Source organism: Manis javanica, chromosome 15 (genome assembly GCF_040802235.1).
Source record: "Manis javanica isolate MJ-LG chromosome 15, MJ_LKY, whole genome shotgun sequence".
Classification (NCBI taxonomy): Eukaryota; Metazoa; Chordata; class Mammalia; order Pholidota; family Manidae; genus Manis; species Manis javanica.
Window position 1 is genome coordinate 81631382 of NC_133170.1, and position 24286 is coordinate 81655667.

The following is a 24286-nucleotide window of genomic DNA, read 5'->3' on the forward strand; positions in this document are numbered from 1 at the left end:
CCCCGCCCCGGCCAGCCAGGCCTGGCTCCCCCTCTGTGGCTGCCTGCACCTTTATTCCCTGTGGGAATTCTGTTCCTGGGCTTCTCTTCCTGTCTTCTTTCTGTCTAAAATGCTGAAGCACCCCGGGTTCCTGCAGGTTTATATCAGATCTAAGGCTGGAGGCCAGGGAGACATTTTCCTTGTGTTCCTTTAGAGAGAATTTTGAAAAGTCCTTCCAGAAATGGATGATTTGTGCTGAGATGTCTCTGGTCTCTTCTGCCTGGCATTCGCTCTTGGTGACCTCCTATCCTTCTTTCTCTTCTGTCCCATCTTCCTCTGATTGACACCCAGCATTCGGCTTCCCGTGTCTCCTTCCTCCCATTTAACCTGAACTGGAGAGAAGGGCCTGTGCTTCCTTTTTCCTGTAGGGTAAATTTTATTATCGAAACCCCCTAACCTATATTTGAGTCTAGAAAAGTTAACTTTCAACTGAGACTAAAGTTCGTCACCTCTAGCTAGTTAATGAATAATGTGTAAGCTTCTCTTAAGAAGGGACATTGCTGGCCATTAACTTCTACCTGGCATCTTCTGCCCAAACCTCAGGCTGAAGATTCTAGGAACCTGTGACAGGTGCCCCGTCTATGGTTTGTTTCCTTCTCTTACAAATGTTGGAATATTCACGTACAGGACGATTGCCTGCATGCACAAAATATCTGGATACCCGCAACATTCAATCACCAAAACACTAGTCCTGTTGGCTAAGTGCATGTCCTAGGTGAGGCAACTTCGAGGCTGCAGGATGCAGGGTGCCGTGAGGAACAGATAAGAACTAGAACTAGAGGGAGTTTGCAGAACTGATTTGCTGGCTCCTTTTCAAAGAAAAAAAGACCACTTTGGCAAATATGACTCACTGTAGTGGAAGTTGATATTTGTGGAAGCAGCATACAATTTTCGGAGTTGTTGTAAACCATTAATTATATGGTTAGTAATCACTGTTCCCTCAAAACATGACACTCACTCCTTTGTCCCATAAATACAATATTTGTGTTTATTTGGAAGGGCCTCTCCTCCCGGTTACAGCAAACTCTGCGCTATTCCACGGGGAGCAAGGCTTTATGAGCAGAGTTCTCTTGGCTATTAGGAGGCCTGGCTGAGACCGCCTCTCCCCGGCCACAGCACAGGGTACTACGTAGGCCTGAATAGCACACCCTGTGCATGTTAGCAGAGCCCCAGGTGTTCCTGCAGGAAGGGAAACACACCCTGCTCACCCCATCCTTACCCTTATCAGGGTCGACACAGCCGAGTGCCCGTCCCGAAGCCAGAGAGAGCTGCGACCCATTGTGTCTGTGTTCTGTTCCAGCAACCCACTGAATACTTCGACATGGGGGTTTTCCTGGCTTTCTTCGTCGTGGTCTCCCTGGTCTGCCTCATCCTCCTCGTCAAAATCAAGCTGAAGCAGCGACGCAGCCAGGTAACGCCTCAGAGCAGCCCGTGAACACTGACCCCTGGGGCTGTGTCTCTCACAAAACCAGGGCTGGGGCCTGAGCTCTGCAGTGTGTTCCCAGTGGCCTAGAAACAGCAAAGAGAGAGAAAACCAAGAACAAAGCTTGTAGCGTTGTGTCCGCTCTGTTTCCAAAGGGCCTGTCCTACAGAGACTGAACATTAGGGTGATGATATAGCGGGGGTTTTCCAAAGAGCGGGGGCTTTCCAACCAGGAGTTTTTCCAAAGAGATGCTTAAATTTTAATATGAAGCCCCAAAACCTTGCTCCCCAGCATCATCAGCATCACGAGGGAGCTTGGTGGACAAGCAGACACTCAGGCCCCGCCCGAGACCTGCTGAATCCCAGTGTACGTCTGGCAAGCTCTCTAGGGCGAGTCTTGATAAACAGAGTAGCCATTCTAGTGCCTAGCTGGCACATGACATGCTTGTGGGAAGGAAGGCTTTGGGGGCAGAGGGTGACAGAGGATAAGCTGGAATCTAGACTCTCAAATGTGTGTGTCTCGGGAGAGGGCTGGTGGGCTAGGCAGGCAGTCTGTTTAAACAGGAGAGTCGCTGAGTTCCCACAGGGGGCCGAGTGGTCACCACTGACCAGTCAGCGGTGCTTGTCAAGCACGGCGAGCCGGCCCCGTGGTGAGCATTCATGCTCATTGTCCTGTTTGCCCTCAGGACTCCCTTCCATGTAAAGAGGGGGACCTTGGCATAGAGTAAGTTAATGACTCAGGGCATTGCAGAGTGGGCCACATAGAGTAGATATCTTCTGGTACTGCCACTTGGCAAGAGCCTGAGTTGATTGCGTGGGCACTCGAATCTGGAAAATCTGTGCTGTCATTGAATTTTGAGTGATTTTTCAAAAGTCTCTTCTGGCCTGATGGAGTCTAACGTTTGCTCATCCCAGTGCATTGAGTGCTAGGGCCCTGCTATTAATACATCCCAGACCCTAACATGGGCTGCATTCTGCCACGCAGAATTCCATGAACAGGCTGGCCGTGCAGGCCCTGGAGAAGATGGAAACCAGAAAGTTCAACTCCAAGAGCAAGGGGCGCCGGGAGGGGAGCTGTGGAGCCCTGGACACACTCAGCAGCAGTTCCACGTCCGACTGCGCCATCTGCCTCGAGAAGTACATCGACGGAGAGGTAATGGCAGAGGCAGGACCCATCCTGGGTGAGGGTGAGGTGGACAGGTTGGCAAAGGCACACAGGATCTAAGATAGGGCCCCACGTCCCCTTCACACAGCCGTGCAAGAGCGGGAGGGCTCGAATGTCTGGGTCTCCAAGGGGATGGCTGCGACCACCACGGGGCACAGACACTCTCCCCAGAGCACCCAGCTGGACATGGGTGATTTCAGAAGTTGATCAGAAATTCAGGGTAGGCAGAAAATGGCTGGTTTTAAGAATGTTCACACATGTTGACCTAATTTTAGAATTGCTCTTTTGAAAACTCTGTGTCTTGGCTCAGTACATACATCCCCTAAAAGCTGTGCAGAACATTTGGTATTTCTCCTTATAAAGAGACAAGGGACATGATGTTCCTTTTTTTCCTTCTAGCTTTTTATTCTGAAATTTTCAGCTTTCAGAAAAGCTGCAAGAATTGTGCAATGAATGATGTATCATTCACATAGACTCACCCAGTGTTTACATTTTGCCACGTTCACTTAGTCTCTGTCTAGGTGGAGACTTATATACACACACCTTTTGGAAAGTTGGGAACAAATCACTTCAGAATTAGTTGCAGACACCTGATGCCCCTTTGAAAGTATTCCACTGCTCTACAGACTCTTGGATGAAAAATGAGTTTTTGCTGAGGCCTTTAGATTAATTAATAGAGTCTTGCGTGGTCTCTAGATACAGACTACCTGGGTTCAAATCCTGGCCCAGACAGGATCTAGCTTTGTGATCTTGGGCAGATGACTTTAATCTCTGTGCCTGTGCTTGTGACATGGATCCAAGACTGACCTATACCCCAGGTGATCACAGGTTATGTGAGAAAATACAGGCAGGATTCTTGCCACAGTCAGGCACAGAGTTAGGTATCAGTTTGAAAATTCCTGTGTTGAGTGGGCCAGAGAATGGGAAGACAAAGTTAGATTAGCAACTTTGGAGGGTGCTTGAGCTCAGGTGCTCCAGAGGTGGAAGCCTAAGAAAGCCCCACACATGGTCTCCTCTTCATGTCACCTGCTTTGCTATGAACTCCAGGTATGTTCAGGGTCCCAGCGAAGGAGAAGACAGGAGAGCTTTGCCCCTTTGCTGCCCTACCTGCCAGTCACAGGGGAACTGAGCCCCTCTGCAGCTGGAGAAGTGGGGTGGGTGGGGAGGGAGTCTCAGGTCACTGGCATGGTGAACAGGGCTCCCTCTGCAGGAGAAGCGTGTGGGGCTGAAGGCTGAGCGGCCATCCCTTCAGGCTGTGTGTCCTTCCTCCTGCCTAGGAGCTGCGGGTCATCCCCTGTACCCACCGCTTTCACAGGAAGTGCGTGGACCCGTGGCTGCTGCAGCACCACACCTGCCCCCACTGTCGGCACAACATCATAGGTAATCATCACCTTTCTGCATCATTGCTGAAGAGGTACTGTCTCTACCGAATGCCTAGTAAGAGTGACATGCTATAGCCTGGTGAGCAAGCAAAACCGCTGCAGCATTGCCATCTGGACTTGGAGGCATGGGGGCCTTGGGTCTGGGAGGCCACATCCTGAGGACAGCCTGGCTTAGAGTCGCCCTGAGTTCAAGTGCTGGCTCACACATAAGCTTCCTGACCTCGGGCAGGGCGTCTGGCCTCCCCAGGCGTGCCAAACTCTTCAGCGGGAAGGGCAATGATGATCCCTGCCCGGGCCCAGTACCAAGGGGCTGTTTCCAGGCCGCCGAGACAACGAGTGAGAGCTGGCAGGGCTGTGGTGCTGCCCCTGCCAGCTGTGGTGTTGGTGAGGGGCCGGGGCGCAGTGTGCACGCCAGGGAGCCATATTTCCGGGAGGGAAACGCCTTTCATCTTGGTGCCCCTGTTGCTCTCCAGGCAGACCAGTGGGGAGGTGGAAGATGGGCCCTTACAGGAATGACTGCCTTTCGAAGCAGGGCAGCCTCTGCCAGCATGGCTGAGTTTGGGGCAACTTAGAACTCGGTGGCCACTGGGCACCTTGGCATATGCAACCAAGCTGGCTGCTTCAGCCTTTGTCCTTATTTGTCCCTCTGGCCCCAGTGTGCTCAGCCCTGCCGACTTTGTTTCCTCCACCTCTCCCCAGAACAAAAGGGAAACCCAAGCACCGTGTGCATGGAGGCCGGCAACCTCCCACGCAGCCGGCAGCAGAGGGTGATCTTGCCAGTGCACTACCCCGGCCGCGTGCACAGGACCAACGCCATCCCAGCCTACCCCACGAGGACAAGCATGGACTCCCACGGGAACCCCGTCACCCTGCTGACCGTGGACCGGCACGGGGAGCAGAGCCTCTATTCGCCACAGACCCCTACCTACATCCGCGGCTACCCACCCCTCCACCTGGACCACACCCTGGGCCCTCACCGCTGCGGCCTGGAGCACCGCGCCTACTCACCAGCCCACCCCTTCCGCAGGCCCAAGTTCAGCAGCCGCAGCTTCTCCAAGGCAGCTTGCTTCTCCCAGTACGAGACCGTGTACCAGCACTACTACTTCCAGGGCCTCAGCTACCCCGAGCAGGAGGGCCCGGCGCCGCCCAGCCTCGCGCCCCGGGGCCCGGCCCGCACCTTCCCCCACGGTGGCAGCAGCAGCCTGCTCTTCCCCGTGGTGCCCATGGCCCCACCCTCCCACCTGGAGAGCGGCAGCGCATCCAGCTTCAGCTGCTACCACGGCCACCGCTCGGTGTGCAGCGGCTACCTGGCCGACTGCCCGGGCAGCGACAGCAGCAGCTCCGGCCAGTGCCGCTGCTCCTCCAGCGACTCCGTGGTGGACTGCACGGAGGCCAGCAACCAGGGAGTGTACGGCAGCTGCTCCACCTTCCGCAGCTCCCTCAGCAGCGACTACGACCCCTTCATCTACCGCAGCCGGAGCCCCTGCCGCACCGGCGACGCGGGGGGCTCGGGCCGGGGGCCTGTCGTGTGCCTCGAGGGCGCCTCCCCGCCGGAGGAGCTCCCGGAGACCCACGGCCAAGGCGCCGGGCCGGGAGAGCCGTGGTCCGGCCCTGCCTGCCCCTCAGGGGACCAGCTGTCCGCCTGCAGCCTGGAGATGAACTACAGCAGCAGCTCCTCCCTGGAGCACAGGGGGCCCAGTGGCTCTACCTCAGAAGTGGGGCCTGAGGCTTCTCCGAGGGCCGCCCTGGACCTCAGGAGGACCTGGAGGGGTGGCCGCGAGGGGCTGCCGTGCACCTTCTGCTGCGAGCCGCCGCCGTCCGCACTGGAGCCCGGTGTGGGGGCCGCAGGGGGCAGCACCTTGTTCCCAGGCGCCCCGCTCTGTGAGGTCTGCGGCCCCGCGGGCGGGGAGGCACAGCCGGGGGGCTCCCAGGGCCTGTGCAGCCTTCACCCAGACCATTTGCCCAGGACAGATGGGGTGAAATACGAGGACCTGCCCTGCTGCTTCTATGAAGAAAAGCAGGTGGTCCGCAGTGGCGGTGGGGGCAGCGGCCGCCACACCGAGGACTGCTCTGTGAGTGTGCAGTACACACTCTCCCAGGAGCCCCTGCCCAGCTGCCCCCCAGGGCTCAGGGACCTGAGCCAGCGCATCCCCATCATTCCTGAGGATGTGGACTGTGACGTGGGCCTGCCCTCGGACTGCCAGGGGACCCATGGCCTCAGCCCTTGGGCTGGGACATCGGGACCAGATGCCCTGCGGCCCCACAGGGGCCTGGGGGTGGCCCAGAAAGAAGAGCAGGTTCTGTGCTGCCAGGCCGTGATGCCACTGCCACCTGGCTGCCCTCTAGAGGAGGTGGGGTCTGCCAGGGCCAGCCTCCCCCGTGACCCCCAGGACACTCAGGAGTCCAGCGTCAGAGCCACCAAGGCTACAGGTGAGAGCAGGAGGTGACAGTCGGCCAGTCGGGGCCCCTAATCTTTCTCTGAGGTCATTTTCTGAGTCCCTTCAGCACCATCTCTGCCTGATGGTCTCTAAGCGTTATTCTCTAAACAGGCCTTTCCTCTGAGTTCCAGACCCGTTGGGCCTTCTGCTTCCATGTTCTTCCCGAGGTGCCACACAAGCGTCCCAGCCAGTCAGATCCACAGCAGCACCCCCAAATTCCTCCGTCTGCGCTCCTTTCTCAAGGCTCCCCACCCACAGGCTCAGGCCAAAAGGCCAAGCAGTCCCTGAGCCTGCCCGCCCCCTCGTGCTCCAGGGTCCTGGGCTTCTTAACCCATGAGGATTACGTGTGCTTGTGTGCCACCCCCCATCCAGGAAAGTGAATTCCCAGAAGAATGAAACCTAGCAAGAAACATACAAAATGCAAAGCCAGAATTTGTATTAGATTCAGTAGAAGTTGTCAAACTGCTATAAAGTTTCCGAGTGTTTTGTCTCAGTAATAGACTGTGTAGTCCAGCACTTGAGCAGTACTGCAAAAAGTTCCACCTCCAAATATGTCCCAAATTTACCTTCTCTGCATCCCCGCCTGCTGTCCCTTCAGTCCGGCTCATTTCCTCTGTCCAGGGTGACGGCAGTGGCCGTCTGAGTGGTCTGGTGCTGACTGGTCTTGCCTTTTATTCTGCATAGAAGCCAGAGGAGTCTTTTTTGAAACATAAGTCAGTGTTTTTACACTAGGAAACCCTTCAATGACTTGCCGTTACTTCTAGAATTTAACAAATGTGAACTACTCCCTTCTTTCTGTATGATGTGGCTCCCGCCTGCCTGTGTGACCTCCTGGTCCGCCCTCCTCGCTGCTCACTTCTGTAGCCCCCTCAGGCCTGCGTCCTGTTCCTCCAAGGTGCCCAGCCCATTCCAGCCCCTCCTCCAGTTCTCAGGGCCCCTCAGGCCCTGCGCCTCCTCTGAGGTCACTGTCACACTCTCTCCTTACTTCCCAGGTTATCACAATCTGAAAATACTTTGTTTTGGGGGTGTCAGGTCTTCTCCCCTGCCCTTCTCAGTGCCTGCCGTGTACAGACTCTTTTGCATGGTGTGATTTCGTGCAACCTAAGGGCTTCTAGAAGGCTCTGCACCTCCCGGTGAGAGAGGCTGGCTCTCTAGGAGGCACCGGTGCTCCCAGCCAAGGAGCCCTGCCTCAGCCCTTTGCCATGTTCAGCCTGTGCGGTATCGTGAGCTGTCACTCCCTGAGAGCCTGCCGCACGCTGGGGCTGGGCTCCCGAGTCCCTTGCCTGGTCCCTGTGTGTCGTGCCCGAGGCCTGCGGTGCTGGCTCCCTCCTCTCATGACTGTTCTCTCTACCCCAGGGCAGAGATCTCGCCCCGCGGACGGTGGCCCGAGAGCCTGCGCTCAGAAGGAACTCTGACGTGGACATGGGGACTGTACGGAGACTCCAAACTCTTCCTTCAAAAAAAAATTTTTTTTAGCTTTGACAAACACTCTAAGTGGTAATAAAGAGAGCCCTCCTCAACCCAAAATGTGAGCCACCTGTGGCAACCTGCCCTCCCCCTCCATTAACAAACCAACAGACAAAATTCTGTGAGTCTTTTGCCTATTTTGATAACATGTTACTCTGTTTTGTAAGGTGTGTGTGCTTGGGGTTCCGAGGTGTGTGGGATTGAGTTCTCTGCTCTGTTTTTTAAGATATTATATGAAATGTAAAAAGTTATTTAAATATATATTTTAAAGAACCCTAACCGCCCACTTTTGCTGAAAAAAAAAATCACTGCTGCATTAATTGAACCACATCATGTGTAGATACTGTTGTCTCCCCAGAGGGAGCTCAGGCCTTTGAAAAGCTCAGGGCTACACCCGCCTTAGAACACGAACCAGAAACTTGAAGTAAAGCTAGTTGATATGGGTACAGACTTTGAGGAACAATGCAATGCTGCCTCTTGCTTTCTCACGGCCAATCCCAACTTACAGAGTTGGGGTCTTCTCAGAAGCCATGCCCCTCCAGCCCACACCTTTAGGCAGCTGGTGGAAACAGCTCGGAGCAGGGCGGGAGGTGTGCAGCACTGAAGGGCCGGGATGGGCCAGTGCTACCAAGGCCCGGGGTGACGGGGACGATTCCACCCAGAGTGCGCCCATCTCTTCCCTTGGGCCATCGTCCAAAGTAAATGGACAGAGCTAACAGTCCTGAACCTGGGTATCCTGCCACTGGTGCAGACATGGTTCCCAGGGGTGTGTGGGGACAAACCCCCAGGAGCAACGCAGCTTGGCTGCCTTGCTGTCTGGGGGACTAGGGCAGACTGTGACAGAGCCTGCCTGTGTGTATGCGTCGGCCTGGGCGCAGCCCTGCCTCGTGGCTCCTGCGCCCTTGGGCTCCCAGGCTTGGGGTACATGGCCGGACCCACTGGCTCTGCCCAGGGCTCCAGTTTGAGCGATAAGCTTCCCATCTCATTTCTCTGTGGAAGCACCGCTTCAGGGTGATTCACCTGTATGCCTCACGGCTGAATTTGTTCATCTCACCTGCAAATGTCTACTATTCTTTCTACCTAATGCACTATTACGTATTGATTCTCCATGAGACAGAGAAAGAGACTATCAGATAGTTTAGGACCCAAAGGGTAGGTTTTTGAATATTTTCCTACACTTTGTTATTGTTTTTAAGAGGTAAGGAGAGTTTAAAAACCCAAACCATTTTTTTTAATGTTTCCATTTTAAAAGGGAGAATCTCTTTAAAGCTACTTCAAATCAGGGATTTGTCATCCTTTTCGTCCAATATATTTCGTGTTCTTAATTTTTTTTTTTTTTAGGGAAAACCAATCATATTAGCCCTTGTGTTCACTGACTCTTCTGGTGACTTTTATTTGTTCAGCAGTTGTTTGTTACCTGAAATGCTGTCATCTGAATGCTCATTTTTAGAATAGGAACCTTGCAACCTCTGGCCCCTTACAGGTGGGGAGCAGAGACCACCCGGGGCTGTCAGGAGGCTGTGATGGTTTCTTTCCAGTAAGGCTCAGGGGGAGTCAGTCTAGGGTCCAGTCCAGAACGTTTTGAATGAAAATCTCTATCAGAATCCCTTTTTCTTAAAGACCCCAACCTGTGATGAGGAGATTTACTTCTAGCCAGGAGTTGACAGAAAGAAATTCCAGGGTCAAGTGATGGAGCAATTGGCCCTTTAGGAGGAACTCACTGTGGTGAGATTTGTCCCCCAGCCCCTGAGGTGCAGTCGCTGGGGGGTCACTCCCCCCAACCCCACCCCCAGCCGAAGCTCAGCACACCTGTTGGCGAGGGTGTGCGAAGCTCCTAAGCTGTTGACATGTGATCTGGGCCTCTTTTAATTCTCAGGCCAGGAGTAGCAGCTGCTAAGGACAACAGCTTGCATTACATGGTTTTAGGGAAGAGGTGGGGGGAGGGGAGCGGTATGGTTTCTAATAGGAACTGCAAAAAGCAGCTTGCTCATTGTTGAGATTTTTGTTTGTGGTTTTGTTTTTTTGGTTTTTTTTGTTTAATACTTTTGAGTGCATATTATCTTTCTTGTCTGAAACCATACCCCCAGAGTGGCTTTCTTAAGTCCTAGCTGGAAAAACCACTCACTCTTCAACAGCCTTAAGCAATAAATAGATAGTAGAGAATGTGGCTTCAACTGGGCTTATTAAAATAAATGTGTCCAATTTTCATTTGAAAGAGCAATAATTATAGATGGCAAAAGAAAGCACATTTAACTTCTGTAGTTCACAGGGTGGTGGAAAAGAAAAATGAAATTCTAAAACTTTAAATATCAGCCATTGTCTGAAATTTGTGTTGACTCACCAGACAAGAGACCCACCAGAATGTAGTAACCAACTGTATTGTTGTCTCATCCTTCATATCAAAAGAAATGTCTCCTTTGAAGTTGTAAGATTCCAATAGTGATGCCAAGTACCTTTTTCCATAGCCTCTCGGTGGCATAAGTGGGTTGTATAGCCACGGAAACTAGGGACATCAAATTTTCCATTGAGGACCACCCCCCTCCCAAAGCCGGACTGTGACTATTGGCTATCGTCCCTTGGCCCAACCCTGGTGTAGGACAGCCATATAAACTGAAGAGTGCTAGAACTGGTTAAAAAGGGGGGGTGGAGTCCTGATCGACAAGGTGTGTCTCTGTAGTAGACAGCCCCAGAATGCTGGTTCTCACTCTCTGTCTCTTCTCTGAACCCAGGCCATTTTATAAAGTCCCATCTGCTGTCCCACTGCTCATTCTGTGCTGCTAATTTCTACTCCCAAGTTCATGCAGGACTAAGGCTTTTAAAATGAGGTCTAAAAAGTAATTACTAATGAAGAGTATTATTTTTTAAACAGAACTGCCTTTTTCTATTCTTTATATAAACTCTATTGTGTTGGTCTAACAAGGCACTATTTTAAAATGTTTTTTTTTAAAATTTCTCCCATAGCACTTAAAAGATATTTTGTAAAGACTTTGCTGTAAAGATTTTGTAGTAAGATGGTCTAAGGGCTCCTTCTCCAACATTACCATTTTTTAAAAATGTTTTAAAGGCTAGAAAAAAACTTATGTATATTCTGTATATGTATAGCAGCACATTTCATTTATGGAAATATGTTCTCAGAATATTTATTTACTAATATATTTATCTTAAGCCATGTCTTATGTTGAGAGTGTGACATTGTTGGAATAATCATTGAAAATGACTAACATGAGGCCCTGTAAATACATGATAATTGCACACAGATTTTACGTATTTGCCGACCAAAAATGATTTAAAACAAGTTGTAGTCTTCTATGGTTTTGTAACAAATTGTACAAATGACTGTAAAAAAAAAAATACAATTTTATCAAGTACATGTTACATGTTGTCATTGCTCTATTTGGTCTACAGATACCACAAAGGAGATGTGAGTGAAGCAGTGCCTTTTGTATTCAACTCACTCATGGAAGCATCTGTATAAATTCCTCTTCTGTTAACACAGAGTTGAGGTTTTGGGGGATTTGGGTGGTGCCACGGGAGGGTATCTGATCAAGAGCGTGCGGGATTATGCCCTTGAGGTCGTGGTGATCGCTCTGCTCTGCTCTAGGTAGAGTGAGTGAGGGAAATGGTAATCGATCCTAGCAGTACACTTTTTAAAAATAGGGAGCAGAGGCTGTGTATAAATCATCAGCTTCATTTTCCAGACCTTTTCCTACCTGGAAGATTGAGAGGCCCTCAAGCCCCTGTTAAGGAGAAGGGGCTTGTAGGAACAAAGCCCCAAGCCTCTAGCCCTTGAAAATACGTAGTCACGAGAGAGGCGAGGAGCCTGCCATCTGAAATGAATCTGGTACCCATTTATCTTGTTTCCTGGGGAGGGTAGTTCCTAATTTGTAAAGCACTCCTGAGATTACGTGGAAGGTGCAAAGTATTGTTTATTTTTCTGACATCTAGCAGAGAACATCGTAATCCTGGGGGCTCTTGTTCCTATTTCTCACTTTTAAACTTGGGCCGTTTCTTGGGCAGAAGCTCCTCATGGACGTCTAGCTACTTCCTGCCTGGCAGCGGGTTCTTCCGAACACTTCCAGGGGCAGCGGCCTGGCTGCACAGAGCTTCCCTGAGCTTTTGTTTGATGGCCTTGCCCAGCTCCAAGCTGTACCTCCTGGGGGTCCCTGAAGGATTCCATAGCATTGGCTCCACCACAGTGTGGTACAGAGCCTGGTAACCCTCTGTGGGGAGGCCGTGGATGGTTAGCGTGTCCTCCACCAACTGCTGTCTCCTGGTTTCAGGAAGCAATGCCCGGCCCTTCCAGGCTGCCGTCCCAATGTCCCGGGGTAGTGCTTGGGTGGCAGCCACATGTTCAGCATATCTGCTGTCAAGATCTTGGCCGACTGTTACTTTTTTCTCCTTTGAACTTTCTTTACTCTAGCCAGGAAGAAAAGCAGAGAAGTCAGAGCTAAAACTTGAGAAGGGAGCTCAGAATAATTATCTGGGATTTGTGTCCTGGAGTCTTGGTTACAGCCATAACCAACATTTGTCCAGCATGTTCTAGTTTACTAAATTCCCTCCAGTATACCACTGCATGCATTCCCCACAACAACGTAAGGTCAGCGAGAGACGGCTCTGAAGGCAAGGAAATTGGAATTGCTTTGCCCAAGGCCACACATCAAAGTTAATAATCACAGTTGTCATCTATTGAATTCCATGCAGGATCCTAAGCAGGTAATCTGCCAGGCTCTGCTCAAATGTCCTTTGCACGTATTAACTTGTTTAATCCTCACGAAGTCCTATGAAGGCAGGGCTGTTACTCCCCATTTTAAAGATGGCAAAAAACAAGGCAGAAAGAGGCTAAGCCCGCATTTGTCCTTAATGATGGAGTTGGGATTTGAGCCATGGCAGCCAAGCTCCACAGAGTGATGGAGCTGGATTCAGCGCAGGCCTCTGGATCCAGATTCTCCATGTGGAAGTTCATAGCAAGGTCTGTGGCTCTCTGATGTTGGCCTGTGTGTGTCTGAGAACACTGCCCCGATCCTGGCCTTCCCCACCTTTGTTTTCCCTCCATGTCAAGTTCCTCTTCTCTGTTTAGGTAAGCCCTTTCATCCGCCTACAGAACGAGGCAGAGTGGACATAGCATGCATGCCCCCCAATCTGGTACCCTTCCCTACATCATGGCTCCCCTGCCCAGATCCTCCCGCCGAGTCCTATCTGTACCTTTAGGATTTTCCTTCACTTTGTGTAACAGTCTCTCAAGCATCAAACACTCTCCAGCTTACATTTCCCTCTCCCCACTCCATCACATTTTCTCTGCCACCAGCTGTCATCTACCTCCTTGATGTCTCCGACAGGCCTCCTGCACCCAGGTGAGCCGGGCGGCTGCCCCGCTGGCCGCCTGTTCTTGGAACTGATGGAGTTCCTTATCCTGCACCGCTGGGTGGCTTTCATCGCTGAATTGTCCTTGGGCTTTAATCTCTTCAAGGGTTTTGCCCCTCCAAACTTGCGTGGTACTGGTCAACATTTACCCATTAGTTGTCACCTGAGCACCAGCTTAATCATGGAGAATGAACTGGCAGTCAACGGGTTCTTGACAACTTCCCAAGACGAGGTGGTACCTGGTGCTGGGGCTTGGATGTTCCGCTTGGCGCACGTTCCAGCCTTCCGGGTGTGGGTGAGAGCTGGTGAGTCCGCATAGCAGTCCTGAAGCCTGGTGTTCAGTAAGATAGACTGTCGGAGTCCATGGATAAGGGATGCTGGAGCCCCGTCTCACATGGACAGCATGCTGGAAACATAAGGGGAAAAAAAGGCCAGTTCTCGAGCAGAGACTAGAAGGTCTTTTGAGGCCAAGTATCAACATCTTTTTGCAGACCATTCCTTCCCCACAGCTCTTAGAAATCTTTTTACCCATCTCTCCTGCTCACCAAAGCCTTTTATACCAAGTAGGGAAGTGACAGTAACTTCACCAAGACACAGCGATATTCAGGCTCTCCAAGAACATAGCATGGTTGGGCTGGAAGTGGAGGATCAGGTATTGTTAACAAGGAATGAAAGACAACTCCTTTCCACGAGAAAACTAAGGGACTCATGGCACGAAAAGCAAGGAAGACAGGTTCACTCAAGATTCCTATGGGAGCTGTAGTCACTTCTCAACCATGTTGTCATGCAGAAAGGACAGCAGGTAAAGTTCTGCCAAACACCGAATCACTCCACTTTCTGACCAGATTGTCATGAGCCAAGAAAAGCTGCTTAATAGACACATATACTCTGGGGTCAATTTGGCAAAAGCATAATGCAAATGATGCTGCCTTCCATTTCCTGGGGTCAGCCAAGAGCCAGAGAATAATTTGGATAAATCAGAATCAAATACTTAAAGAGACCTGGCTTTCTGAGAAATGGCATCTATAAAAAAATTAAATTGCCTTACCATGTTTCAGTAGGGGGAAGAAATACATATTTTCTCTTTCCCTTTTCTCTCTGGTTTTGTTTTGTTTTAATATTTCTAGTCACTTGTCTTTCTCTGCCTCAGTCGTGTATGGGCAAATTGCAGTTTCTTTAACTTTGGGCTCACATGCAGGCAGTCTCGAACCATTATCCCTAGTATTTGTGATGTCACTTTGTTTTGTGATGTGGGTGAGGTGGGCATTACATCATCAGATTTTATAGTTAAATGATGTTGGAAGAAGTTGTATTTTGTTGTACTTCCAGCTTCAGGAATTCCTGAAGTCCTCATTTCTCCCAAAATGGCTAGGGTGAGTTTTAAAAGTCCTCATGTCCTTAAGAAGAAACATGCTTTGCACACAACGTAGTCAAATACGCAGACCAAATTTGTGAATATAGGTGGTGAGATAGATCCCTACATGTGCAAAAGTGCCCTTTTCCATGCACATAAAGAAGGTACTGTTAAATTCTCAGAATAGCTGCCAAGGTTAGGGACCAGAAATGAAAGAACACGTTCCTGCAGCCCTGGGCACCTCTCCCTGTATGTGTCTCCCCGGGAGACTGCATGGTTTCTGGAATGTGGTTTTATTTTACATCCCATGGCAAATGCAGTAATCAGAGCTGTTAGCAGTGTCAAGGGCTTGAAACGAGAACAAAGACGCCTCTGCCTGGGAACTCTTGGGCAATGCCTCGCTCCTTATCAGGTGCTTGTCCTGTTGGTGGTTTTGATTTTTCATGCACAAAATGACGAAGGAAACTCCCTCCTGAGGGGGAGAAGAGCAGAATGATGGAAAAACAGGGTATGAGTCTGGCAGGAGCTCCTGGAATTGCATGTGTTGCCTGTTTGATTTTTCAAGTGTTGTCCCTGGATTAAATCAAAGTGTACAGGCAGACCGCACCACAGGCCGCAGTGGAACCTCCAGGCCTACGGCATCTGGACCCACAAATACTTGGGAGGACAATGGGGCCTATTCAGCGGCGAGCCCTGGCCTCACCTTCCAAGAGGTGGGTCAGCTTTAGAGCAGGACGTTGGAAATGGTTTGTCTCTGGGAAGGGTTTGCGAGTGTCTGGAGCCGGGCGGGCGAGCATCCTTTCAGAGCTGGTGCATCCTGGAGAGGCGGCATGAGGCTCTTGCACTAGTGTCTGACTTTCCTCTGCATGGCAGGGACAGAAGGGAAATATTGGGCAAGAAAGGCACACATGGAATGGCTCTGATGTTTCTCTTCTTTCCTTCCCTGTCTCAAGGTTGGCCTTCCCACACCTACTCTTTCCAGACGCTCACCTGTTGTACTTACTTTTCTGGGCCTTTGACTCAATGACCAAGTGACACTGCTCTGGCTCTGAAGAGCATGATGAATCTTTCTAGCACAGAACTGTCTATGTGAATGGCAGCTGAGACTCTTCAAATTTGGTCAAATTCTGCCTTCTCTCCCTTTAATGTAACTCACTTTGATGGACTATAGCTCAAGAGGTAACCCTCACGTTCCTTAGAACTAACCCAGGCTAATTTGGCCTGTGCTATTTCACCTATGCCAGTAAAATTTATATTTATTGGATGCTTGCTGTAGGCCAAGCACTGTTCTAGCTACTTTGCATTCATCATATCGTGAAATGCTACCAACAGCCTTATGAGTTTGGGTACTGTAGCCATCCCTACTACACAGATGAAGAAACTGAGGCACAAATTGCTCAAGAACCATATCCTAGATCCCAAAGCTAGTAACCAACACAGACCAGACGCAGCCAAAGTCTACACCACCTTGCTCTTTAACCACACATAGCTCTTTGCCTCTTGTCCATTCGGCCCATCTGCACACCACACCCAGGCCCAGTTCTGGTCCTGTCCTTGTCATGAGACTTTCTCTGGGCTCAAGGATTGGTCTGCTTGAGTCAACATCTCAGCTCCACTCAATGGGCAGGTGACCCCACATCTCTGACCCTTACTTTCCTCATCTGTGAAATGAAGATAGTAATGGTGCCTACCCCAGAATCACTGTGACGATGAAATGGGACAATGCACGCAACACATGTGGCATGGCTCCTGGTGCAGAGCTTGCTCAATAAACAGTGTTCTTATTAACATTATTATTGTGGCCCATTCACTCCTCTGACCCTTTCTTGAGTTCCTGTTGCCCATGATCTGAGTAACATGATCCAACATTTGACATGAACTTCATCTCAAGTCCTTCTTGTGTGTGCATCTGGTTTATGAGGCCAAAGAATGAGCCTCTTGAAGCAGGGAATGATTCTGATCTGATTTGGGTGTACTGACATTTCTTTTCCATGGTCCACTGTCACTAAACATTTGTCATATTCATCAATCTCACAGAAGTGGTGTTTTTACAGGAACCACATATTCCCCTGGTTGTGGGTGTTTCCAGAATATCTGATGCTTTGTTGGGCAGCAAGAAAAGTGGATACCTGAGGATAAGTGCAGGAAAGTGACTAGTCTTCAACAGAGATTGTTCCATGAAGACTGTTGCCCATGATCTGAGTAACATGATCCAACATTTGACATGAACTTCATCTCAAGTCCTTCTTGTGTGTGCATCTGGTTTATGAGGCCAAAGAATGAGCCTCTTGAAGCAGGGAATGATTCTGATCTGATTTGGGTGTACTGACATTTCTTTTCCATGGTCCACTGTCACTAAACATTTGTCATATTCATCAATCTCACAGAAGTGGTGTTTTTACAGGAACCACATATCCCCCTGGTTGTGGGTGTTTCCAGAATATCTGATGCTTTGTTGGGCAGCAAGAAAAGTGGATACCTGAGGATAAGTGCAGGAAAGTGACTAGTCTTCAACAGAGATTGTTCCATGAAGACTGTTCCGAACTGTAAAGTCAGGATGGAAAGACTTCACTTGGTCCAAGGTCCTGAAACCATGGCAAGAATTCCCATTGTTGATGCCAACACTGGATGCAGAGAACCTGGAGCTGAGGCAGTAGGGCTTCCATGTTGCTGAAAGGCCTGTTCCTCAGTTTGAGTCTCCAGTGAACCTTTTCTATGCTGCTTAGCTCAGTCTAAATAACCTTTATTTTCCACCCATCATATGGAGCTGTGCTTCCTGACGTATCTAAAAAACTGCTTCTATTTGGAAACACATCTGCCCTTCTTTAATACTTAGCCAAGCTCTCCCCACTGCATTTTTTAGCTCCTGTAATCTTTCTTCTCTCTTCTCCTTTACTACTATCTTCTCTTTCATTTCTCTTAGCTCCTCTTCTCTTCTTAGAGGATCAGTTAATAAGGAGGAAATTGAGCCAATTTATATTAATTCTTCTCTTCCCCCTTCATGCCAAATTCTCGTGGAATAGAGTTATTTTCAGTTTCCATGGGAGATGTTCTTACCACCCAAGCAATAAACTTCCACACCCATAAGGGAACATATCTGAGGTTTGTGATGTAGAAGGTTTAAGAAAGAAAATAAAATCTTTGGATGAGAGAATTTGAAAAGATTCCTGAACTGTGATGCAGACCCTGAGGACCAGTGATTTAGACCACATGTGCTGAATGCGTACCTACCACGCGCCAAATACGTGAAATAAGGGTGCCCTACCCACCCTGCCATCCCTTCTTAACTGCCTCCAAGTTCTTAGACCTGAGGACATCCCTCCTGGATGCCCTGGACACCTCTGACTCATTATGTCCAAAACCAGTTCCTTCCTCTCCCCTCACCCTCATCGGAACAAGCAAACCACTACTTCTCTGGACTTCTGCATCTCTAGTTGCTTGGCCCAGAAACCCGGGAGACAGGATAAGGAACACTACTGTTCGGAGCTGAGGCTGAAGCCCAGCGAAAATCATGAATCTAGATTCTGTTTTTATGTAACACTTTGATATTTTGTTCATCACGGGTCCTTTGACATTCATTTAGATTTTTTTTTGACAGATTGCGTTAAAACACTATTGATTTAGTATATTGAATGTATTTTAAAACCTATTAAATCATATTTATTTCATTACTGAGTGTTTGGGGCTCCCTGAAATTTTGTGCCTGAGGCGAATGCCTCGCCCTTATCTTGGCTTTGGAGCACTTAGTAGGCATTTGTTGCCAGAACCCCATGAGGACAAGGAGGCAGTTCACCACAGGGATTAGGAGTGTGGTCCTGGGATCCTTCTGCCTGGCTTCAAAGTCCAGTTCTACCACTGTGCGACCATTTCACCTCTCTGTGTGAGGTGGGTGGCAAGGGTGCCTCCAGCGTGGGCCTACTGGGAGCATTATGTGAAATGTGACAGCAAACTCTGCACCCTGCCTGAGTTCAGTAAAAGCTTCCCTCCTTACAATCGGGCTCCTTGTCCAGGGCTCTTCTTTACACGACTGCCCTTTGAGCAGCAATCATCTCAACAGGAGTTTCAAAGATACCAGATCGCCCAAACTCCACCAGCTGAGATCTCCCAGCTTCTTGGCAAATCCTGCTGCTCTTCAAGGAATGGAAGGCCCTGCTTACTGACCACAGGCAGGCAGACAGACAGACAGACACCAACATCTTCCTGGCGGCCAGGGGCTGCAGTCAGAGTCCTCCCTCTTTCCGTGAAATGAAACTGCAGAACAACTGAGGCATGTGAAGCATTGAAATGAGTATCTCAGGCTGCTTCCTGCCAGGGGCCAGGACCACATAACTGAGCAAAAGACCTTGAGCCATTAAGTGCCCTGACCTAGACCTGTGCAGCTGTATTTTTAGCCTCTGTGCACTGTTTCCATCACCTGTGCTCGGCTTTAAGCTGGAAAGGAGGGGAGGGAGGCCTGGGGAAGGACAGAGGGATGTTTCTCTTAACAACCAGTGCGGGCATGGGCTTGCACGTTATTTCTGAGTTCTACTGTACAAGCCAGTTTCATGGGCATGCAACCTGTCTAGCGACATAGGGTTCCTGAGCTTAGGAGGGTCCCACGTTTGGTTTAATGCTCTTGGTTTAACAGTTGGCTTAATGCTCACCACCTTGATATTATTAATAATTTTGAACAAGGGACCCACGTTTTCATTTCTCACTGGGCGCATTCTGGTTGTAATCAAGGCCAGGAGAGCCAAATGTCGGCAGGGTGCTGGTACGCACACAGTAGGGGTGCCTTCCTGCACGGGGGCATGACAAGTGAATGGCATCAATCTCCAGACTTGGCCAAGTGAACCGTGTGTTGAATCTCCTGTTTGCCACTTCCTGTTTCCTCCTCTGAAACCAGGATGAGATGTGAAACTTGTAAACCGGAGAGCTGTGTCTTGCTTTGAAAAAACCTCTCCTCCACACTCTAAAGCCGACCGCAGATCGTTCTCTGTCCATTTTCTTGTCTTCCTAGTACTTGGTGTTCTCTGAAATTCGCATTCATTTCATGCTGGTTGAGGCCGCTCCCCGCCATTGGAACGTAAGTTCTCAAAGGAGGCTTGTCTTGCTGGTGCTGTTGGCATGCTGTTCTGCCCTGAGCATTTGTTAAATGTTGGAAGGTCCCCCTTTGTGGAGGCCTTGGTCTGTGCTGGTGGTCTCACCTGCACGTTCTCATTTCATTCTCCTTCCAGGCGTGCTTCCTGTGCCTGCCGTGGGACAAGTTAGAAGGGAAGAGTTCCCAGCTCCAGCGGAGGTGGTTTTGGAGGCGGGGAAGGGCTCAAGATGATGGAGAAGATGAGCAAGAGTGGCGGACACCAGGCAGGACGTGGAGGGTGTGTCCCCCAGACCTGGCCTCGCTGGGGAGTGGGGGGTGGCTCCCTGCTCCAATCAGGAGCCCACAGGATTCTTGAACTCGGGAGTGACACAGTGAAAACAAGGCACTTGTTTTGGGTCACTGGGTCGTGTGGGTGGAAAGCGATGGAGAATGAGAGGCCTGGTGGAAGGCAGCTGTGCCTTTGGGGCCCAGCCCTGGGAACAGTTTGGGAGGGGCTGCGGGGAGGCGGACCTTGGGACTGGGGGGGTGGGGGGGCACGGGGACGGGTGTTTCTAAGGCGGGCCAGGAGCCCCGCGGGGCCAGGACCGCCCCAGCCCCGCTCTAGGCGCGGCGAGTCGGCGCACGAGGGCAGACGCTCCCGCAGCCGCGCCAGGCGCAGGCCCGCACTTGCAAGCCCGGGACCAGGGACTTGAAAGCTCCCGGCGCGCCGCCCGGACCTGCCCGGAGGGGCGTCATCGTGGCGCTTTAGACAGAAGCCGAGAGAAAATCTCTGCCTAGGGTGTGCTGGGGAGGAGGGAGGCCCGCCACCGACCCCGAGCCTAGCGGGGGAAGACCTTGGCGCGGGGCGAGGTTCTGCCCGGCGGGGGCCGAGAGTTTACGCAAGCCACAAGCTCTCTGGGCTCGTTATCCCCGTACCGTCCGTAAGAAAGCATCACTGCCCATCCGCTTGACTTTGCGTCGGGCACTTTACTTGCTTCTAGCTCATCTAACCTTGCGAATCCCGTTTTGCACGTGACTGGGGCCCAGACAGAGCAGGAGAATTACCCCAGTTGTCAAAGGATGGGCAAGAGGATTCAGAACCAGGGCTCAGGATGCTTCATCCTGTGTGGCAGCTAGAACTGGGACGGTGAGAGGGACTCGACATTCCTAAGCTCCTAGTGTGCAAAAGTTCCCAGGCATCGTCTCATGTAGTACAAGTGCTTTGGGTAGTTGTTATCAACGCCCCCCGTTTAACAGATGAGGAATTGAAGGAAGAGCTATTTTTCATTAAAGGTCTTTAAGGTGACCGAGTGGGGTATGAACCCCGACAGGCAGACACCAAAGCACACTTTTTTTAACCACTGCGATGAACCAAGCCGGGAAAAGGGGTTTGCAAACTGCTGTTCTGATTATTACCGCTGCGGCTGAGCCCGCGCGTGAGTCACGACCCGAGTGAGGGTAGCTCAGAGGTCACTGGGAGCACGGCCCGCTCCAGCCGGGCCAAAACTCCGCTTGGGGACTCGGAGGCGGGGCCCAGGACCCCGCCCCTCACCTGCTGGCCCCGCCCCTCTGTCGGACCAATAAAGCGCCCTGCGGGGGGCGGGCGCAGGTGAGGCGGGGCGCAGGGCCCGCGCTGAGTGGCAGGCGCGGCGCGCGGGCGGGGCGGGCGGGAGGGCGTGCGCAGCTGGCTCCGCCCCTCGGGCCTCGCTGCGGAGCCGGGCGGGCGCGGGCGGCCGGGGCGGTGGCTGCGCCGGGGAGGGCGGGGCGGGGCGGGGCCACGCCCGAGCCCCGAGTCCCGCTCCCATGGCCGCCCCCGGCTCCCCGCGCTGCCCCCTCTCCCCCGGGCCGCGCCCCGGGGCCCCGCACTGACGGCCCATGGCGCCGCCCGCCGCTCGCCTCGCCCTGCTCTCCGCCGCCGCGCTCACGCTGGCGGCCCGGCCCGCGCCCAGCCCCGGCCTCGGCCCCGGACCCGGTGAGTGAGAGATCCCCGGCGCCTGCCCTGCGCGGAGCCTGCCCGGGGGGCCCAACGCCCTCGCCCCTGCTTTCCGGGACTCCTCCAAGCCCCTCAGCGACGCTCCCTCGGGGCCCGCTGGCCCCTCTGCCTCAGGACCCTCTCCCCACACCCCTCAGCGACGCCCCCGGGCTCGGCCGGTGCCCACCCGCCTCGGGACGTGGGAGCCCCTCAGCGACGCCCCCCAGGCCTTGCCGCCCTCCCTGCCTCAGTACCCCCCGCGACCCTTCCTTGGTCAAGCTCCTCAGCGACGCGTGGGCTGGGACATCTGCTCTGGCTCAGTAACCCGTCCCTCAGCGGCTCTCCCCGGCCGGACGCCCCCGCTGCCCCAGAACCTCCCGGGATCCCGTCCTTAAGTCTCTTAGCCACCACCTCGAGCCGGGACGTCCCCCCCCCCCACCCCACCGGCCTCAAGACGCTGCATCCCCTCCCCAAGCCCCGTAACGACACCGACGAGCATCCCCTATGCAAGCCCCACAACGACGCCCCCGGGCCCCCAGCTCTCCCTTCGCTCCCTCCCAGGCGCTCTGCTTGGGGCCGGTCAGCGTCCGCTTGGCCGACACTAATTTCAGCCTCGCGGGGAGTCCGGGTGACCTGCCCGCCCTGCGAGAGGCAGGTCCGGGTCCTAGGACCTCTCCCCGTACCCAACCGGGACGCCCCCTGCCTACCGCTCAGGGCGGCTTTGAACTTCCCCCTGACCCAGGTGCTAGCCGGGCTTGGAGAGAGGAAGAAAGGAAGGGCTGATGGGACACTTACCCCTACGGAGCTTAGAGTGCTTATCCAGACGGTGCGGTGCAGAGCCACGTTTCCTGGGTAGCTCCACATTTTAAAGAGTCTCCCAGTCGCCAGGCCAAGCCCAAGGCCAGTCTTCCCGAGGTGGGGCCTTGGACCATGATGGAAGCTAGGACTTTGCTCAGCTTCCACACACACCCTGGCTTGCATCAGAATTCTTTCCAAGTTGAAGAGCAGGCAAGAGGGCGTTGTCTGTCCCAGCTACATTTCTCTGCAGGTTGTTTGGGTGTTGAGAATTGGGCATTCGTGAAAGGGACTGAAAGAGTTCATTACCGGTTTGCCCGAGTAGGAAAACCGGCCTTTGCGTTCCTTCTCCACCCAGAGTTGCAGCCTGTGATGTTGGAAAGACAGGATTTTGCTGCTGAAAGAAAACTCAGAATTGCTTTACTTACTAGCTTGGATTAGTGGAAAAGATACGACCTGATGTTACTTTCTGTGTGACATTGGGTCATGCCTTCAGCCCTCTGAGCCTCAGTTTCTTCATCTGTAAAGGAGCAATAATGATGACTCCCGTGCAGGGTGTTGTGAAGATTAAAGGATACTGCAGGTAATACATTCACATATAGAAGGCAGTCAATAAACATGTTTTAATAATACTTTTTATAGTGCTTCGCAGTTCACCAAGTGCTGGATACCTCATTTGCCCTGGGAATGCTATGAGATTCCAGTCTGATTAATCCCTGTAAAAGTCACAGCTTGACTTTAAATCAGTAGAAGGAGGAGGGTCTCCAAATGCTGTAAACCTTGGGCTTAGAAAGTGGTTTCTGAGTGACCAACGGCCTTCTGGGGGACTTCTACAAAAACTTCTACAGATGTTTGATCACTTGTACTGTTTGCCCTATGCAAGGGGTAAAGGAGGAACTTTCCGAGAGCCGGGATGTGTCAACATAACTGTAACCTAGTAACCCCTTAGCTCTGCTCTGTCATCTGTGTGGTCAGGATTTAATGTCCTCTGTGGAGAGAGAGGTATGGTAGAAATAAACCGGTTCCACCTTTGGAAAGGGCTATTGCTCTGGAGGGTGGTAAATGAGCCAACTATGCTCACGCTTATTAGAAGGTGGTACCCTCTTTTCAAGCACCTTTGCTTTGCTAGAACAGGTTAAATGCTGCAGCTCTTGTGTAGTTTGAACCTCAAACCTTGGTGTGCTTTTATTTGGGAGTCTGAGGCAGGGACAAATAAATAACCATTGTGAAATGATTTATGATAAGTGACCCAAATTCCCAATTCAGTGAGCCTCACCAGCTCTTCTTACCATCCTGGTACATTAGTGCTTTTGTGACTTTTCCTCTTTAGTTCCAGAAGCTGTTTTAGGGAGATACTGCATTGTCCCCAGCATCACATCCCATCTAGAGCCTACCCACTAGTTTTTAAAATCCTTTCTGATAAAAAACATGTTTCACTCCGAAGATATGCCCAACTTGCCATTTTACATTTTTTGATACTGTAATTTTCTCCAAAATTTTGTGGATGGAAAAAATTGTTTCAATACTTACATTCTGCACAATTTGTAATATTCAAATTACTGGTGGTTTGCATTTTTGAATGCTGACTTTATAAAAACAGTTCATACCTCATCCATGCTACTTCTAATTACAGTGTGTAGTCAACCCCAAAGATCTCCCTTCTCTTAATTCTTTGAGATTCTCTTCCCTCACAACTAATAAGAAGGAAGACAGAGTTTCATGGTGGAATCTAGACTCCTTTTTTAAGGAGGAAGGCAACCAGGACCACAGTGCTGATAGGCTTTCCAAATTGGGCCCCCCTCTGGAATTTACTGACCTGCAGGCGAGAGCCA

General features: G+C 51.5%; 3 protein-coding genes and 1 non-coding gene across 17 annotated transcripts in view; 2 read left to right on the top strand and 2 right to left on the bottom strand.

The window, feature by feature from the left end:
• The window catches only part of ZNRF3 (zinc and ring finger 3), a 181948-nt gene extending 170665 nt beyond the window's left edge, over positions 1-11283 (top strand). For all 10 annotated transcript variants that reach the window (XM_073222583.1, XM_073222586.1, XM_073222581.1 and 7 more), the window contains 5 exons: positions 1340-1450; positions 2447-2614; positions 3904-4006; positions 4708-6438; positions 7803-11283. In XM_073222583.1, the coding sequence (XP_073078684.1) occupies positions 1340-1450; positions 2447-2614; positions 3904-4006; positions 4708-6438; positions 7803-7861 (2172 nt within the window). In that variant the 3' untranslated portion in view covers positions 7862-11283. The remainder of the gene's footprint in view (positions 1-1339; positions 1451-2446; positions 2615-3903; positions 4007-4707; positions 6439-7802) is intronic.
• LOC108400084 (uncharacterized) lies at positions 1-23898 on the bottom strand. Its single transcript, XR_005054572.2, has 3 exons — positions 22455-23898; positions 7013-7122; positions 1-1548 (listed from the first exon to the last, which is right to left on the bottom strand). It is a non-coding gene; the product is annotated as an uncharacterized protein (transcript).
• C15H22orf31 (chromosome 15 C22orf31 homolog) lies at positions 11822-20443 on the bottom strand. The gene is given in 4 exon segments (XM_073223489.1): positions 11822-12329; positions 13230-13643; positions 13645-13680; positions 20375-20443. Coding segments are annotated over 4 exon segments (957 nt in total). The 3' UTR covers positions 11822-11891.
• KREMEN1 (kringle containing transmembrane protein 1) overlaps positions 21422-24286 on the top strand; it is a 95091-nt gene continuing 92226 nt past the window's right edge. For 4 of the 5 annotated variants that reach the window (XR_012125473.1, XR_012125474.1, XM_073222597.1 and 1 more), the window contains exon 1: positions 21422-21659. Coding sequence is in view for 3 of the 5 variants with exons in the window: in XM_073222597.1 (XP_073078698.1) it covers positions 21563-21659 (97 nt within the window). In the remaining 2 variants the exon portion in view is untranslated. The remainder of the gene's footprint in view (positions 21660-24286) is intronic. The other variant, XM_073222599.1, reaches the window with a different exon arrangement.